Below are 18,371 nucleotides of genomic sequence, written 5' to 3'. Positions count from 1 at the left end.
AAAAAAAAAAAAAAAAAAAGATCAGATACCTGTTATAAATAGAGCATCTAAAGGTACTCATGACACTCTTAGAGGCACTATTATTTAGGAAGTTAAAATAAAGCAATGATTTTCATTAGATGATAAAGGAAAAATATAATTAATGCAAGAGAAATGAAATATTTTCCAAATCAAATTACCAATACTAGATATTAGGTTAATGGTTTTTAAGATGTAAATCACTGCTCATCATTTTTTGTTGTTGTTTAATAGGGTTTACTTTTTAGAGTAGTTTTAGTTTCACCGCAATATTGAGAAGAAGGTATAGAGATTTCCTTTATTGCACACATGCCTCCACACCATACCCCACTGTTAACATCTCCAGTAAAGCAGTATATTTTTTTTCAGTGGACCCTGCATTAACACATCATTATCATTCAAATTCTTTAGTTACATTGGGGTTCACTGTTGGTGTTTTGCATTCTGTGGGTTTGGACAAACGTCTAATGACATACATTTACCACTGTAATATACAGAGTAGTTTTACTGTTCTAAATATCCTCTGTGCTCCACCTATTCATCCCTCCCGCTTCCCTAACCCTTGGAAACTGCTGATTCTTTTACATTCATTATACTTTTATTTTTTTCCAGAATGCAATATAATTAGAATCATACAGTATATGGCCTTGTACATTGACTTCTTTCACTTAGTAATATGAATTTAAAGTTTTTTCATATATTTTCATAGCTTAATACATCATTTTTGAGTACTAAATAACATTCCATTGTCTGGTTGTACTCCAGTTTCTTTATCCAGTCACACACTGAGGGATATCTTACTTTCTGCAAGTTTTGGCAGTTATGAATGAAACTTCTACAAATATCTATGTACAGGTTTTTGTGTGGACACAAATTTTCAGATCATGTGGGTAAATACTAATGAGCAGAATTGCTAAATCATATGGCAAGAGTACATTTAGTTTTGTAAGTAACCATCAAACTATCTTCCAAAGTAGCTATACCAATTTGCATTCCTACCAGCAACAGATGAGAGTTCCTGTCACTCCATATCCTCACCATTTGGTGTTATGTGGATTTTTGCCATTCAAATAAGCATGTAGTGGTATTTCATTGTTTTTTTTTAATTCGCAATTCCCTAATAATGTATAATATCAAACATAATTTTATAAGCTATTTTCCATCTGGATACCTACTTTGGTGAAGTTTCTATTAAACTATTTTGTCCATTTTTTAAGTGGGCTGTTTGTCTTATTGTTGAGTTTTAGGAGTTCTTTGTACAGCTTTGTACCAGTCTTTTATCAGATGTGTGCTTTGCAAAGATTTTCTGTCAATCTGCTTAAGATTTCAACTAAAATTCTAATATCATCTTTAGAATTGAAATTACTACATTTTTCTTGCTAATACAAGTATTTTCCTACCTTAAACTTTAAATAAATAAAAAAGTTCATATAATATTTTTATAGACTTTTAAATGAAATTTTATGTAGTCAAGGGAAAAGCTTTGATTAGTCAAGATGTCTCCAAAAATATTTTTTTTATTCAAAAAGAGAAAATTAGGATTAGGATTAATTTCAGCAGAGAGAACCAGAAAACAGAAACAAAAAATAGACTATTAGTGGCTTAAAAAGACAGGTGCTGTATCTATGGTGTGACAGTCTGAAGGCGAGTGTTTGAGAGCTGTATGGAAGCTCTGTTCCACAGGGTACTCAGAGGTAAAAGCTCCTCCAGATTACAGCTTCATCCACTCATATCTTCATGGACAGGGTAGCATCCAAGTTCCAGGTAGCAGAATGAAGAAAAGGAAGAAGAGGGAGATGTAAAGAGTGACCTTGTTGCCTCTTAAGGAAAGTTCTCAGATATTGTCCCATTGATGGACTTTAATTACCTGACCACACTTATTGCAAAAGAGACTGGGAATAAAATGTGATTTTTATCTCAGACAGCCCCAAATTCTGTTGCCATATAAATAGAGAGTACTGATACTGGGAGACAACTTGCAGGCTCTGTTACCTCCAGACCTATTCAATCTTATTGTAGTATTTCTACATTTTGTTCTTTCTTTCTTTTACCCATTTTTACATTGGGCTGTTGATTTTCTAATTGTTGAGTTTTAAGAGGGTTTTTTTGGTATATTTTGTTAATAACCTTTTATGAGATATATCTTTTGCATATATTTTCTCTCCATCTATTGCTTGTTTTCTCATTCTCTTGAGTCATCTTTGTTTTACTAAGAAAAATAAATTCATTACAGCAATATTTGTGTGTGTAGATAGATAGTTCAAGATCTAAAGTTAGCAGACAAAGCTCCTGTGGTTTTGCTATATTGTCATAACAACTTATCAACAGATAATTGTGAATACTTAAATGATAAATGATATAGAACTGTGACATACATTCAGAAGGAAAAATGTGGTTGACAAATATTGGATAATCATAAACTTACATAACTTTTAAATTTCTAGAACATCTGGTATTATGACACATATTTTAAATGTTTGATACCATAAAAATTCTTTTTAAAGTCTCCCTTGTGGATAAAATCTTTCAAAACCAGTGAAATATCCCAGTATGTGTGTCCCTAAACTGATTAATTAGAAAACGATCACAATTATTTAAAAATTCTCATTAATTCTATTGAATGCAACTATATTTCTTGGCCCAGCCCCATCCTTTCCCCAAGCTACCTACTGCTAACAAAGATTAATAATTAGTAAATTTTTAAATTTGCTTCTTTAACACATTGCTGATAAAAATAATAATAATTCATTTTAGGGACATTTGCTGCTTTTATAAAAGTTAAACATATAAACGAGCATCCCACAATTCCAAAATTCTTGTATTCCCCATGAGGATAATCAGCATTTTAGAAAACAACTATACCAATGGTAGATGCTACAGAAGCTAAAATCAGGAACCAAACTGGGATTCATTAATTATCTAATTTTTCTTTAACATCAACTCTTATCTTTACAGCAGTTTTATAGTTGTGGTTGTCACTGGGATGTGCCACCATTTAATGAAGAATTTTTTGCTCAACTGCTGGGAGTAGAGGGCAGACAGCCTTTACCTATCACCTTCTTCAGGGATGGCCTTAGCTGCTTTGTCCAAATCATGACCCTTCCCAGGTTAGCTTACACCCATCCAATCATTAGGTATAAAGGCCCATCAGTTTGGACCCTCCATTGGACAACCATGACTAGCCATTTAAACTCCAAAGCATTCTGTGGGCTCAGCTGAGAGAGTTGGGCCTGCATCACAGCTTGACTTCTCTTTCTGCTTAATCTTGCTTTCCTACCTACACTTCCACATATGAACCCCAAGGGTACAACCTGATAAGCACCGCACATACTAAACTCAGTCTCAGAGTCTACTTCTCAGAGAACACTACCAGTGAAAACAGTTCCATCTCTGGTAAGAACTCTCTGCATTGTTTCAAATTCAGCATATCTCAAGCCATGTTCATTATGTTATCACCAAAGTTTCTCTTCCATTTTTATTTCCATGTATTGAAAAACAACACATATCTCTTGTTATTCTATATAGAACACTGAATAATTTCTTTTGGATTTTTTCATCATCATTTCACTACTTCCCATAAGGCATCACATTTTGTTATTTTTTCCAAATCCAACATTCCTGTCTGTTTCTACTGCCAGAACTACTGTCTGGGTCCTTGTTACCTGACATCTGAGGTGCTGTCAATACCTGGATACCTTGTCTCTTATTTTCTATTCTCATTGTTTCTACATGTTATAAAGCTATAAATCAGTTGCCTAAATCACCATTTTTATAAAATCAGTTCTCTATTCAAGAATCTCTGGTGGTTTTGTATTTTGTAAATTCAGGAAATGTTATTTCATGTTTTTATGCATTTGTCTTTATTATCCAACTTGGAAACTCCTAGGAATAAGACTTATACTTGCTACATCATGATAAAAAGAGATGTTAATTATGGAAGCATAATGTCTAATTTGAAACAGTTAAATGTTATGTAATAAATATTACTCTCAGAAATTCATGCCTAAAAATGTTTAAGGAAGCTAATCTGGTTTACCTACCTACCATATCATTGATCTTATACTCTCTCAAATATTTCAGTACATTGTAGAGAATGAAAGATGAAAATCTAAGCATTTAACAATAAATGTAAACTTATTTAATAAAATCTAGTATTTCCTTTACTAAATGTTTGATGACTTGGTAACATTTTTGAATGTAATTTATTAAATAGTAACTCAGTGTTAAGATTTTAAGTAAATATTCCTATTCTGAAATGCTACTATTTATGTTGGTTTCATCAAATCAGGATGTAAATAATTTGCTGTCAGTTACTAATACAATGTGTTTCCAGAATTAAGAAAAGCTGTTAGCAAGTGGAACCTCAGAACTAAGTGCTGGATCCTTCTAATGGAAAACTACGAGTGTTAGGAAACAGTATGGTGTTAATTTGAGAAATGACTCTCTGAGAAAATTCTTCTCTTTACCATTTCCTAAAAACAGTTACTGCTTTTATTTTCATGAAGCAATTACATGCCTAAAAATCAGACTCCTGGAAAGTTTTATCTTATTTTTAAGAATCCATAGATCATTAGAAATTAGCCACAACTGTATCTCAGTAGGAATCTGTCTTATTTAAATATATGATCATCAGAAGTCCATAGAACAATTAAGCTTTTTTCTTTACATAAAGAGACAATAAAATTATACAACCTCTGTGATACAGGCACAAGAGAGACTTTATCTCCTTTTTATGGGAAAGTCTGCCTTATGGTTTAGTCTAGTTAAGTTGACATATTACAAAGTTATTGCATTGACAAAAATATTTCAGGATCTATAGTCTAAATAGAGAGTATAAGTGATTGCCAGAAGCCACAATCCCTAAATAGGCAAAATGGAGGTTACCTGAAAATGGGAAAAATGCTGACTTGGAGCAGAGCCCCAGTGGGAAGCGGCCATGATGAGGCAGAGCCCCATGGATCCTATTGAAGGACTCCTTTTGGTCTTAAAGGAATGGGTGCTTAGGCTTGAAAAACACTTCCCTTGATAAATAAAACAATTAGCTAGAATGTGCAAGGATGTGGAATTAGCAGTAAACTTATGTATAGAAATGTAAAAAAGGGCCCAACAGCAAAAATTTCCCTCCTGAAGGGACAAGGGAATGTTTTACTACCCCCTTTCCCATGAAATTTTACAACCTTTAGCTAAAAAGGAAAAACAAGTACTTCCTCATACCCTTTATAAGTAACCACATTGACAGTTGTGATTGATGAGGAAGTGAGAAACTGAGACAGAGTATCTCCAAAAACAGGTGTTTTCGGGAAAAACAAGTCACAGACATGCCTTTTGATTTAAGAAACAATTAGAAAAGGGGTTAAACTTAAAAGTAAGGATTAAAATTAAATAAATAACAGTTATAATTAAAAGATAAATGTTTACTATAGATGTAGGTATTAGTTAAATATAAGTAATAGAAGGAATAGGAAATAATTAAGTTTTAAGGTAAACACACTTAATGTAGGTTTAAAATTAAATACATTTAGGATTAGAAGTAAGATTAATTTCATATATAAGTGTAGATTTAGATGTAAGTTTCATTTAGAAATATAAAATGTAAAATAGGTGATAAGAAAATAGCAAGTAATGTAGATAAAGCAATTAAAATTAAGAAAGTTAAATTTTTAAATTAATAGTAAAATTAATTAATATAGAGTATTAAGAATTCATAGTGGGTAAGATAAGGGTGGTTATATAAAAGAGAAAACAAATTAATATATTGCTGCTAAAAGTGTATTAAGAAAATAGATTAGTAAAGGAAAAGAAATAGAATAGCGAAGGGAAGAGATTCAGTTGGCCTAGAGGTCACAGGTTGTGGTTGATAAATTCTTGGCAGCTGGTGTTTTGTTACATAAATAACACCACCGGTAGCAGGAAGGAACAAAAAGAAACTTGTAAAGGTTAACTTCCCCATAAACAAAAGGAAAAAACATAATGTAAACATTTAATGTGTAACGTGTGTTGCATTTTTGTGGGTACAGGGGTCAGTAACAAAACCATATAAGCATGTAAGACTTGAATAAAAATTGGCAGAGTCCTGAACTCTACCCAAGAAGTTGACTCCTGTCATTCTTCTTTGCCGTTCCTGATTCTCCCCATTCAGGCCCTGACTCTCTCCTGGAGCTGGACTCCGGCAAGTGATTAGTGTCAGCATCTTCTAGAGATCCTTTCTGGAACCTGGGTAAACCAGTCTCTTAATTTAAATCATCACAAATTAATTGGAGATGCTGAAAGAACCTGAGTACCCAGTGGAAAAGGGGTGTGAATCCTGTTTACAAGGGGAGAAACTGAAAGAGTTCTCACAGACCTTTCCAATGGTCTAGAAATTTTTCAGAGAAGCTGGATGGTAGGCAAATAAAATGACATTTGTGGCAGACTGCTGGTTGTTCTCCAATGTCCATCCTTCCCTTCTTTTGCAATAGTATGGCTCCCAGTTGTTATCTGGGTTTATGACTATCCAGAATAAAGACTGCTAGTTTATAGTTAGATTAGACTAAGCACTGTACAATGAGATGCAAGTAGGAGTGGTATGTGCAATTTGTGGGTAGTCATAAACTTCTCAAGGGAAGGGGTACAATCTTATCTTTCTTCTTTCTTGCTTGGAATGAAGATGAAATGTTGGAACTGTAGTAACCATCCTAAACTATGAGAGTAACCTTGGCAATGGAGGTCAAACATACCAGGGCAATACAGTAGAATTCACTTGGTTTCCTTATACTGGAAGAGCCCTGTACTACCTACCCCCAGTTATTTATGTTGGTTATTATCCAGACTACTGCCTAGATGTGAGTACAAGTCTCCTATATAAAGTTACATGATGGCTACAGATTTTTATTAGTAGAGGTTGGTTTTAAAAGTCTTATCCGTCTTGTAAAGGTTGGTTTTAAAAGTCTTATCCGTCTTGTTATTATTATTAACCAAAGGGTGCAGTTTATAACCACAGAACAGAGATACTAACTAGACTAAGATAAAATCTGTAAACAACTGCTATAAATTAGTTTACAAAATCTATACAAAGATATTAAGTCTTCTCTTTGAAGTGCCAGGATTTTAAGATAGAATTATATTTTTCATGAATTTATGTATGCATTGTGCTTATTAAAATCTCATTTATAATCCAATTGTTATTGCAATATTTTAAATTAGGGAATAATTATGTTTAAAATATCTTGTCTTTAATTAAAACCATTTCGTTTTGGTTTTGCAAAGATCATAGTGCCTCTTTTTTGCCCCTTTCTGTAAAATGTTAATCTTCTTGCTTTCACTTTTATATACTGAGAAACTAAAATATTTAATTTTCTTAAGTTTTAGTTCCTAATTTAAAAAATATTATTTACTGCTCTCTTCTGGAGCCTCTCACTCCTTATTGTTAGAATTGACCTTTGTTTTTGACAACAAGGAGGTCACTGATGACTATGGGAGGGTGGAGGAAATCTTTTGGATTGGGATGAGGGAAGAATATGAAGTGAAGACAGTGACTGTGACTGTGGACAACTCTTCTTTCAACAGGTTTTTCTTCAAAGCTCAATAAACAGAATTTCCTAAACCGCTGAGAAAGATTTGGCAGAGAGGGAAATTTCAGGAGCAATTTAACTCAACCACAAAGGAGCCACTGTATGTCAAGTGTGGTGCTACATCCTGCAGTTATGGATAATTAAGTCTCAAGTCTTCAGAGCTTGGCCGACTTACAACCTAGTGAGCAGGTCAAGGTGAAAAAGGGAACATAATCAGTCCACAAATATACAGACATAGTATTAAATGCCATTATAGAAGTGAAAATGTAAGAAGAAGAAAGGATAAATCACCTCCTCTTGGTTTAGGAAAGGACTTCATGAAGGAGATGGCATTTGAGAAAGCAGGATTTTGCTTTATAAACCCATTGTCAAGGTCGCAATTTTACAGGAACAGTGTTCTTCCTGCCTTGGTTCATCCTTCTGCTCCTAGTGCCGTGTTTGGTGGCTGGGCACGACCTGGCCCATGGACCTTCCTGCAGGACACTGTGTGTCAGCTGCCATGTGTGTCACAGGTGCCATGTGTACTGGGCACTGTGTGCACGCAGGGTCCTATGTGTGCCAGGGAGTGTGTGTGCACTGTGTGCTGGGAGCTGTGTGTGCATGTGTGTGTGTGCATGCACTCACATGCTGGGTGTCGTGTGTGTGTGTGTGTACATGCTGGGCGTACACATGCTGGTGATTTTTTTTGTCTTACATGATGTCTGTGAGTGTAGCTCAGCTACATTGGACAAGGTCTAGAGCAGTCCATGGCACAGAGCAATCACTCAATATTACGTTACTATCATAAAAACATAATAAACACTGACAAGATAAATAAAGGGATGGAATCACGTAGGAGTGGCAGTGAGCTACTCCTCAGGTATGGAGGCCCTTATCTTGTTCCTCTTTGAACCTTGACCTGGGATGGCAGCCTCAGCCCCGGGACAGAAGTGACGGCTCCGGGCGGTAGAGGGCGCCGGCGCGCGGCCGGGTTGGGTCCCCCAGCGCCGCCCCGCTCAGAGCCGGACGGTCGCCGCCGCCATGCGCGCGCTGCTGTTGCTGCTGCTGCGCTCGGGCCGGGGTGGGCGCGCCGTTGCCCCCGCCGCCACCTTCCTGCAGCGGGGAGCGGGTGCAGGGGCTGGGCCGCGCCGCGCCATGGCCCTGTACCGCACGGAGGAGCGCGGCCAGCCCTACTCGCAGAATTACCGCCTCTTCTTCAGTAAGTAGCCCGCCGAGGAGCGCCGCGCGGCGCGCCGGAGACCCCCGGGAGAGGGACGGGTTGGAGGGGACATTGCGCCGCCCCGCGCGGCCCCTCCTTCCTTCCCTCCCTCCGGCGCTCTCTCGGCGCCCCCGCGCCGTCCCACCCACATCCCTGACGCCGAGGTCTGCGCCGAGCCACGGGAGCTGGCAGCGAGGGGGCGACGGATCCAGACGCGGAGGGCAGCCTTGGCCACACGGCGACACGGCGCCCTGCCAGCCTCCCTCCCCGAGTCGTGGGCGGAGCTCGCGGCCAGCCTGCCCGGCCGCAGCCGTTGAGGCTGCCCGGACGCGGTTCTCGGTTCACGCATCTTGGTTATGAATAGGAGGCTCCCACCCGCCGCTTTCCTGGTGGCGTCAGAAAGCTCCTCCTTGAGAGAGCGACCTGCCATTGGCGGGGCAGGCGGAACTCCGGAGACGCCTAGTCCGGCGGGTCCTCTGTTTTTAAGGGCCGCTCATGAAGGTTCTTTCCCAGAAACACGAATGTGTACTCACAGGTTTGCACCCTGAATGCGACCCGCACCCAAAGAGCCTCGTTGGTTCTAGGGTAGCCCCTACCGCCCCCCCCACGCCACCCCAGCCCACATCTCCCTACCCCCCCATCAATTGGAAAAGCCGAGGGCGAAGCGACTTGTAGCCCGGTATTTCCCCGTGTACGCCAACTGTACCTGAAAATAATGACCAGTGACCTCAGAGACTTGAGGGAGTGGTCGTATCTGTAGGCTTGGCCTTACGTTATCGCGCACCTCTTCGGAGGACCGGCTCTGGAGGCTTTCGGGTCTAAGGTCGACTCTTGGATTTTTCCATCTCTTAGCTCTGTGACCCCGGGCGAGTTTCTTCACTTGCTAAGCCTTGGTATTTCTCATCTGTAAAATAGGACAAGAATTACGTGACATTGTGCATGTGTAAAGTGATTTGTCACAGGACCTGGAATATATTACTATTAATAATATCTATCGTAATTATTGATATTTGTAGTTTATAAAATATTTACAGTTATTTTATGTGATCTTATGGTTGAGGATTATTTAGTGGAAAAGAAGACAGAACTTGCCTTAAGTCTAGTGATTATAATGCATCAGGTACTAAAATTCTTATTTTCTTCTAAAATAGTTGCTTTTTCCCCTCTATTCTAGTGGCCCCCAATCTTTTTGGCATCAGGGACTGTTTTAGTGAAAGACAATCTTTCCCCGGGGGGGGGGAGGTTGGGGAATGATTCAAGCGTGCACTTTATTTCTATTATTATTGCATTGGTAATATATAATATAATAAAATAATTATGCAGCTCACCATAAAGAAAGAGGCGCAGATGGATGGAAGTGGTAAATAAAATAATGAGTGGACCACGCATGGACTAAAGTATGTGCTGGATTCTGACTTAAAGCTTGCCACCAGATGCAGCTATAAGTTGAAGTACATCAACTCACTTGCCACTCACTGATAGAGGCTTTAATAGAGTCTGCAAACAATTGATTTATTGTGGTCTCTGTGCAATCAAACCTCATTACTAATCACCACCTCAGTCCCACCTCAGATTATCAGGCATTAGATTCTCATAAAAAGCCATAACCTAGATCCCTAGCATGGCAGTTCACAATAGGGTTCGTGCTCCTAAAAGAATCGAATACCCCTGCTGATCTGACAAGAAGTGGAGCTCAGGGGGTAATGTGAGCAAATGGGAAACAGCTGTAAATACCGATGAGTTTTACAGACTTTGTCTACCACATCTCACCTCCTGCCGTGAGCCCAGTTCCTAACTCAGTTTTGTGTGTGTGTGTGTGTGGGGGGGGTTGTTGGGGACCCCTGCTGTAAGCTGCATAGTTTTTTTTTGTTTTTTTTTTATTATCCTTGTTAAGATTGATCAGGTGAACAGGAACAACTAATGGGAAGTCTCAATTTTCTGAATGTATTGTGTTCCAAAAAGTTACCATTTGATGATTACCAGGAAGAATAGTCATAGAAACAAAGTTATAAAATGTAAGTTAGCTTTTTAAGCAGATCAAAGCTAGTCTACCGCATAATACAGTGTAAGTATCATAGATTTGCAATAAGTAGAGCAGTTAATAGTGGACACTCAATAAATATGCATCAATAAATATGAAGTATGTTAGATACTGTTAAGGAATGGTGCAGAGAAGTTTTAGTTATGGGCCCTACCCTGAAGAGATTAATAATGAAGGAAAACATAGAAAACACTGAAAAATCTTTTACTTGAATGTTTGGTTGAGCAAAAACAGTTTGAGGAGCCTGGAGCGCATAGTGTAGTTGACCAAGCGCTGGACTTGGAATAAAGTGGCCTAGGCTCTGTTGGGCAGGTGATTATTTCTTTCTCATGGGGTCAGTTTCTTCAGCTGTAAAATGAAGCAGTTGACCTTGAACTGATCCTCAAGGTCCTTTACAACTCTGGTATTCCTTGAAGGCACTGGATGAATAACATTCTACTGGGACAGGGTGGCTATTGGAAGGCATTTTTGAGGTAATACTGGCTTCTCATTGGTTTGTTTCTTTAGCTGCAAGTGCACTTCAAGCTCATGATTTGCATATAACTAGAGTGCTATAAATAAAACGTATATATTTTTCCATTCAGTTGGATAAACAGGGTAGAAAAGAAGGTTTTGCTGAGGTAAATGGGCAAGAATTGGAAGAAAGAGTGTGGTTGTGAAGAGAGGTACAAATAGTAAGAGCCTGATTGGAAGGTACATTGGTTAAACAATTTCTGAACTAACCACCAGATGGCATCGTTAGCCCAGAACTGTTTACTACTTGCTGAAAGGGTAGGACAAAGTGAAAAGAAGTCAATTCGGGAGGCGTAGGGTAAGGGGAAAACAATGAACAAATTGTTCTGTATAAAGTTGGTCACAAATTGCATCTGTTTAAGTTAGATGGTATCTATAAGCAATACTAAGGTGTAATTCTGTCTCACATCAAAGAAAAACACGAGTAGAGCTCTACTCGACAGAGAATTGTTATCCGTGTTTTTAAAGTGGAATCATTTTCCACATTTCCAAATATATCCCAAGTCTCTGACAGAGTAGTGCATTGGGAGGTAGAACACCCAAATAAAGATAAACGTTTTCTCTTTACTGCCATTCACAAGAATCAGAATAAATGATCGAGGTAATACTTTTTAAAAATGGTATTGAACTTTGTGGAAATAATACTAAAGTGAGGCAGAATGATTAGAGGAAAGAGCAACCTGGTGGGAGTAATGCCAACCCTGGGCTGTTAGTAACTTGCTGTGTGGGCTTGTGTCACTTCACCTCTCTGCACCTCATTTTATTAAACTATCGAGTGAGGAGATTTAACTAGATAATCATTTTCCAAACTGTGCTTAGTTGAACGCAAGCATCCCATGGTATATTATTAGGTTTTCTATAAACAAAGGGTTTTATGGTTTAATAAATTAAAATACTTCCCATCTTATTGCCTTTCTGGAAAGTAATAATGTGCATATTAAAATTCTGGAAAATTCTGATGTAAAGTTACTTGTCCCAAGTTTGAACTACAGAGTGCTTATTTTTCAGAATATTTATTAACATTTTAGTGACACCAGAGTTTCACGGAACTCAGTTTGGGAAATGCTGAATGGGATGATTTTGGAAACTTCCAGAAGCAACTGCGTTGTGAAAACAGTTCTAGACTAATAGTCACTTACGTGTAGTCCTGACTACCATCTTGGGTAAGTCACTTAACTGAATTAACCACCAGATGGCATGCTTTAGCTCAGATAACATCCCTTTAACTCGGTTTCTCCATATCTAAAATGGGCGCAGCACTAGTAATTTTATGGAATTGCTATGGCAGTTGAGTGAGACTGTGTGTGTAATTATCAACATTTCACACATGGTAGATATTTAATGTATATTGTTTTTCTCTTTTGACTTTAAGACATTAGACTAAAATTCTTACTGTTATATTCTTTGAAGTGGATTAAAATTAAGTACTTTGAAAGTATTCCTATTAATACCTAGATCTTAGAGGAGTTATTTGTTTGTTTATTTATTTTTAAGATGGGGTCTTACTCTGTCATTCAGGCTGGAATACAATAGCACACTCATAGTTCACAGCAGCCTTGAACTCCTGGGTTCAAGTGATTCTCCCACCTCAGTCTCCAGAGTAGCTGGGACTGCAGGTTTGCATCATCACACTTGGCTTTCCAGGTCTCAGAGTTTTAATGGTTTTTTTTTCCAGTCTTTTAAATTAACTATGAAATCATAATGCAGTTAGACTCATTTATATGGGACCAAGGACCTACCATTGCATGTCAGTATTCTTTGATATCTTGGGTGTTTTTGTTTTGTTAATATCTTGAAATTTCATTTTAGATTTTAAGATTTTCTCAAAGGATAGGGAAAAACTATAATTTTTATAATTTGGAATTTTGTTTCTATAGGGTAGGGGACTGGTTTGCTTAGAAAAACAGTGCTGTGGATAATTCAAGATGCTTTTATTTAGCCTGAGAATGAATCATGTAGTTCTATAAAATTAATTTGCTTTGTAATTTATAGTAAGCATATGCTTATGTTGAAATTATTCTTATTTCTTTAAGTACATCATTTGGACAGTAGGTAGAATCTGCCACTGAATGTGCCATGTGGACTTAAAACTTCCTGTGCATAATCTCAAAATGTGTTTGTGTCTTAAATGTGAGTTCCTGCAACTTTTTAAAAAGTTGGCCCATACTGTAGAACTTCAGTTGATACAATAGAACATAATGGGTATTGTGTGAATATAGGAAAGAATGTTTTGTTTTTTAGTTCTTAAAACCTTAAAAGTTTTCTAAATGAAGTGCTGTGAAATATGAATCTTGCAATCTATATAAAACAGAGGGGACATTTTTATTGAAATTGATTTTTAAGCTTCTTTAAAGTTTTAATCTTTTTATCAGAAAATAAAGTAAAACAAAGCTTCCAATAAGAATCTCTATAAATGGCTTCTGTGTAATAGTATGTTGATACTTGGCATGCATGTAGCTATTTTGGTACATAGACATAAAATCAGATATATGTTTCACATTCCTGTTCAGTTTTCTCACTTGCTAGTATCTGTAATAAACTTTCATTCTAGTACAACCTGTTCTTGTGAGAGAATCACATAGAAAACTAACACAATGATAGAATAAATCTTATTTCAGACCAATCAAAGGAAAAGTTGTAACACTGTTTGGCAGTGGCTTATGTATATTGATGGGACAGATAGAATTTATTAGTTGATGTCTAGGAATACAGTGTGATTTTTGACAAATGTGCAGTACCGAGATAAAATAGCATGGTGACTACATCGTTTATCTTATTTCCCTTATAATAAGTATCCTAGTAAAGTGATAGAGTTAAGAAAGGGTCATCACAAAACAACAAATAAGAAGCCACCAGAGCTTGAGATTTTGAAATATTCATAGAAGATTAAAAAACAGATGGAGATAGGGTTATTGGTGAAGCCTTATGGTAGAAGTCCCTGCAGACGTCTATGTGCTGAGGGGGATGTAGTTTAAGAAGAAACTGAACTGCTTTGCAGAAACACAGAGAACTTTTGAGCATGTTGATGTCAGATAGGATAGAAGGTTATAGTGAGATGTGGGGCTTAACACAGGGGATTAACTTAAGTTTTATTACAAAGAGCACACAATACACATGCAGGCCTTGTGCATGAGGGCTGTGCTAGTGCCTTCTATGGAAACTGAAGGAAGTGCTGGGAGGGAAGTAGGACACCTGATGGTGTTGCTGCCCTCCAGTGCTTTGCATGCTGGCTTCTGGGGACTCCAGTGTAACAACCAGCCTCTTACCTGTTAATCTCCATGGGAACACAGTGTTCCCAGTCAGTTTTTCTAGTCTCTTAAACATAGACCAAATAGCCTAGGATCACTTAAGTTAGGCTTTCATTACTACTATTCTACCAAACTGCTTTTGTCAAGGCCACCTGTCACCTGTATGCTGCAAAGTTAAGAGTCAATTTTTTTTTTTTTTTTTTTTTTGAGTCAGAGTCTCACTCTGTTGCCCAGGCTGGAGTGCAGTGGCATGCTTACGGCCATCCCAGCGTTGACCTGCTGGGCTCAGTCGATCCTTCTGCCTCAGCCTTACAAGTAGCCAGAACTACAAGTGTGCGCTACCACACCTGGTTAATTTTTTATTGTTGTTAATATATTGTAGAGATGAGGTTTCACCAAGTTGCCCAGGCTGGTCTTGAACCCCTGGGCTCAGGTGTTGAGTCAATTTTAGGTCCTCTTCTCATTATGACCTCCCTGCACTGCTTTTCACAGTGATTCACCTTCTCTTCTTTGAAATGCTTTCTTTGTCTTTTTGCCTCTGGGACAGCATTCTCTCTTATTTTGATGGCTTCTCCTTCACATTATCTCTTGCTGAATCTCTCTCATATTCCTGAACTCTAAACTTTGAACATGGCCTAGGACCAATCCTTAGGCCTGCTTCCCTGTGTAGACTGCCTCCCCTAGGGCAAAGGTTGGTGAAATTTTCTGTAAAGGGCCAGATAGGAAATACTTTAGGATTTGAAAACCATATGGTTTCTTTCACAACTACTTAGCTCTGCCATTGTAGTATACAGGCTTGGACAGAAAGTATAGGTGTGACTGTATTCTAACAATTTTCTTTATAAAAATAAAAACAGAATGTGGGACAGATCTGGCCCATCAGCTAGAGTTTGTAGACCATTACTCTAGGTGATCCCATCAAATCCCATAGCATTAGATATCAGCTATGAGTCCCAGATTTGTAACATTAGCCCCAATCTCTTTTTGAACTCTAGTCTGTATTTCCACTTCAGTATCTAAGATGTACAGTACAAAACAGAACTCCTGATTTCCCAGCCCCAGGCAACTTGTCTTTGGTAGAAATCATTCTTGTTACTTCTCTTACTCTTATCTCACATTTAACTCATTAGCATATCTGTTTGACATGTACCAGAAGACAATTCCTTCTCTCCACTTCCACCCTTGCCACTTAATCTGTGGCACCATCATCTTTCACTGAATCAGTAGCAGTAACCTTCTAATTCTTCACCATTGCTCCCCCATACTCTGCTTTCCATAGAGCAATCACATTGATCTTTTTAAAATGGAAGGGAACCAGGCTCTGCTCAAAGCCCCAGTGGCTTTCTGTCTCACTAAAAAAAACAACAACCAAAAAACCATGGTACATAAGGCCCTCTTGATCTAATACTGGCCTAGATGTCTGCTTGACCTACCCCCTCACTTCATTCAGGTCTGTGTTGAACTTTTATTCTTCAGAGAGCTCTTCTCTGACCATTCAGTATAAAATATTATTACTTCCATTAGTTATTCTTTACTTTCCCTTGTTTGTTCTCCTGTATAGTGCTTATGATGCCTGATACAGTATACACATAATCATTGCTTGTATCCCCCAACTAGATTATAATTTCCATAAGAACAAAGGATTGGAATTTGTATTTTTAGTACCTAGAACAATGCTTAGTATGGTGTATATGTCCAGTAAATATTGTTATAGCCTGACTGGGTTCTTATGCCCATGGCACAGAAAAGCCAATACACCAACAGCAGTTGTTGCTATAGAGAAAGAGTTTAATAAACACAAGACCAGTCGGGTGTGGTGGCTTACATCTGTAATCTCAGCATTTTGGGAGGCTGAGGCGAGTGGATTGCTTGAGCCCAGAAATTTGAGACCACCCTGGGCAACATAGCAAAACTTTGTCTCTACAAAAAAATTAAAAAATTAGCCAGGTGTTGTGGCATGTACCTGTATTCCCAGCTACTTGGGAGAATGAGGTAGGAGGATCGCCTGAGCCCTGAAGGTTTAGGCTACCATTGTGATTATGCCACTGCTTTACAACCTGGATGACAGAGTGAGACCACAACTCAAAATAGTAATAATAATAATAATAATAATAATAATAATAATAATAAAATAAAATAAGCTGCCAAGCTTGAGGATAGGAGCTATTTCTTAAATCTTCCTTCCTGAGAATTAAGTAGGAAAAAACAGAAAGAAGAAAACTTGATTTTTAAAGTGTCAAATGAATGTTCTCTGAGATTTTAAAAACTGTTGCATCTATTATAAAGGAAAGGAAGTGAAGACTATCAAGAAACAGCAAAGAACAAGACCTCTTGCAAGTTAAAATATGATTATTAAAGAAACAATAGAAAGTGTGATAGATTTAAGCCACAAAGTTTGTAGTAATTTGTTACAGCAGCCCTAGGAAACTAATACATGTTAATTAGGGGATAAATATAGAAATACACCAGAAAATAGAACAAAATGTCAGAGATAGAAAAAGGAGGTAATAAGAAGAGACATGGAGATTCAATGTAGGAATTCCAACATTTGACTAATAGGAGTTTTAGAAAGCACAGACAAAATAGAGAAGAAATTATAAAAGGGATAGTAGGAGAAACCTAAGAATCGAAGTACCCAGGTGTTATGACTCCCAGTCACCTTATTGTGCAATCTCCAGAAAATAATGAGGCTATAAAGAAGGTCTTAAAGGTCTGGGGTAGAGGGAGATGGGGCTAACAGGCACCTGCAAAGGGATGAGAATCACATAGACAGTGTTTCTCAAACTTGCCTGAGTAAGAATTCCTTGGTGTGCTTGCTAAAAATACTGGTCTCTCTCCTTAAGATTCTGATTCACTAGGCATGGGATGGGGGTTTAGAGATCTGCGGTTTAATTAATGCTGCAGATTTTTCTTATCTTAGGACAATTTTGGATATATACTAATAGGAAAGCATAGAAAACTTGACATCAAAGAACATTTTGTCAGCCTTGAAATGAAAAAAATAAAAGATCACAAGACAAAAATGGAAAGAATGAGAAAATAGAGGTAAAATGCAGGTTATTGGAGTCAAGAAATACCATCTATATTTGGAGGATCAAAGAATTAAGCTGTAAAGTGTTAACATTAGCCAATCAAGAATTTAAGGTGAATAGGCTGGGAATAAGTTAAGCTAAATTTTTACCTCTGTGAATTAGAATCTAGATAATTTCTAAAATTTATAGATAAAAACTAATGATATATTATTTAGAAAGATGAAGAAAGCCACTAGTTTTAAAATAAAGAGTTAAAAGTGAGTTGCTCTCAGGAATGGAACTGGTTTGGAGAGAGGTAGGGACTTTTATTTTTTTAGTCATGCACATGCATTGCTTTGATTAAATAACAACAAAGTGTTTAAAAAAGCAAATTGGCAACAGCTAGTTTTTAACTGTAAGGAAGCAAGCAGCCTGAGCTTCAGATAATAATGTTTTAACCTAAGATGTGTCATTAATTTACTCAGCTCTGAGAAAGGGCTGTCGCTGATGTGTGCTTCAGTTCCATTATCTTTAAGAAATGGTGGGCAAACCCCTTGGGTCCCCTCTCTGGGAGCTTTTCTGTCCTCTCGATAAACCCTACTTTAAAAAAAAAAAGGAAGAAATGTTGTGTGTTGCACAGTGCTTCCTCCATATACCATATCTCTGCCTGTGGCTCATATGTATAGTATAGTTTATCTCATGTTTTGCTGGGGGGTCATGACTGATCGTACATTTCTTTAAACCCACCTTTAGAGAATCTTAATACCCTTCAAATGGGGACTAATAGCATAG

General features: G+C 37.7%; 1 protein-coding gene across 2 annotated transcripts in view; it reads left to right on the top strand.

The window, feature by feature from the left end:
- The first annotated feature begins 8,584 nt into the window (after positions 1-8,584).
- Positions 8,585-18,371, top strand: part of PPA2 (pyrophosphatase (inorganic) 2) — a 117,593-nt gene continuing 107,806 nt past the window's right edge. For both annotated transcript variants that reach the window (XM_021711921.1, XM_008057260.1), the window contains exon 1: positions 8,585-8,766. In XM_021711921.1, the coding sequence (XP_021567596.1) occupies positions 8,589-8,766 (178 nt within the window). In that variant the 5' untranslated portion in view covers positions 8,585-8,588. The remainder of the gene's footprint in view (positions 8,767-18,371) is intronic.

The sequence above is a fragment of the Carlito syrichta genome, unplaced genomic scaffold (genome assembly GCF_000164805.1).
Source record: "Carlito syrichta isolate Samal-C Ts95f unplaced genomic scaffold, Tarsius_syrichta-2.0.1 Scaffold302914, whole genome shotgun sequence".
Classification (NCBI taxonomy): Eukaryota; Metazoa; Chordata; class Mammalia; order Primates; family Tarsiidae; genus Carlito; species Carlito syrichta.
Note: the sequence above shows the minus strand (reverse complement) of the source record. Positions and strands in the feature narration are given on the sequence as shown.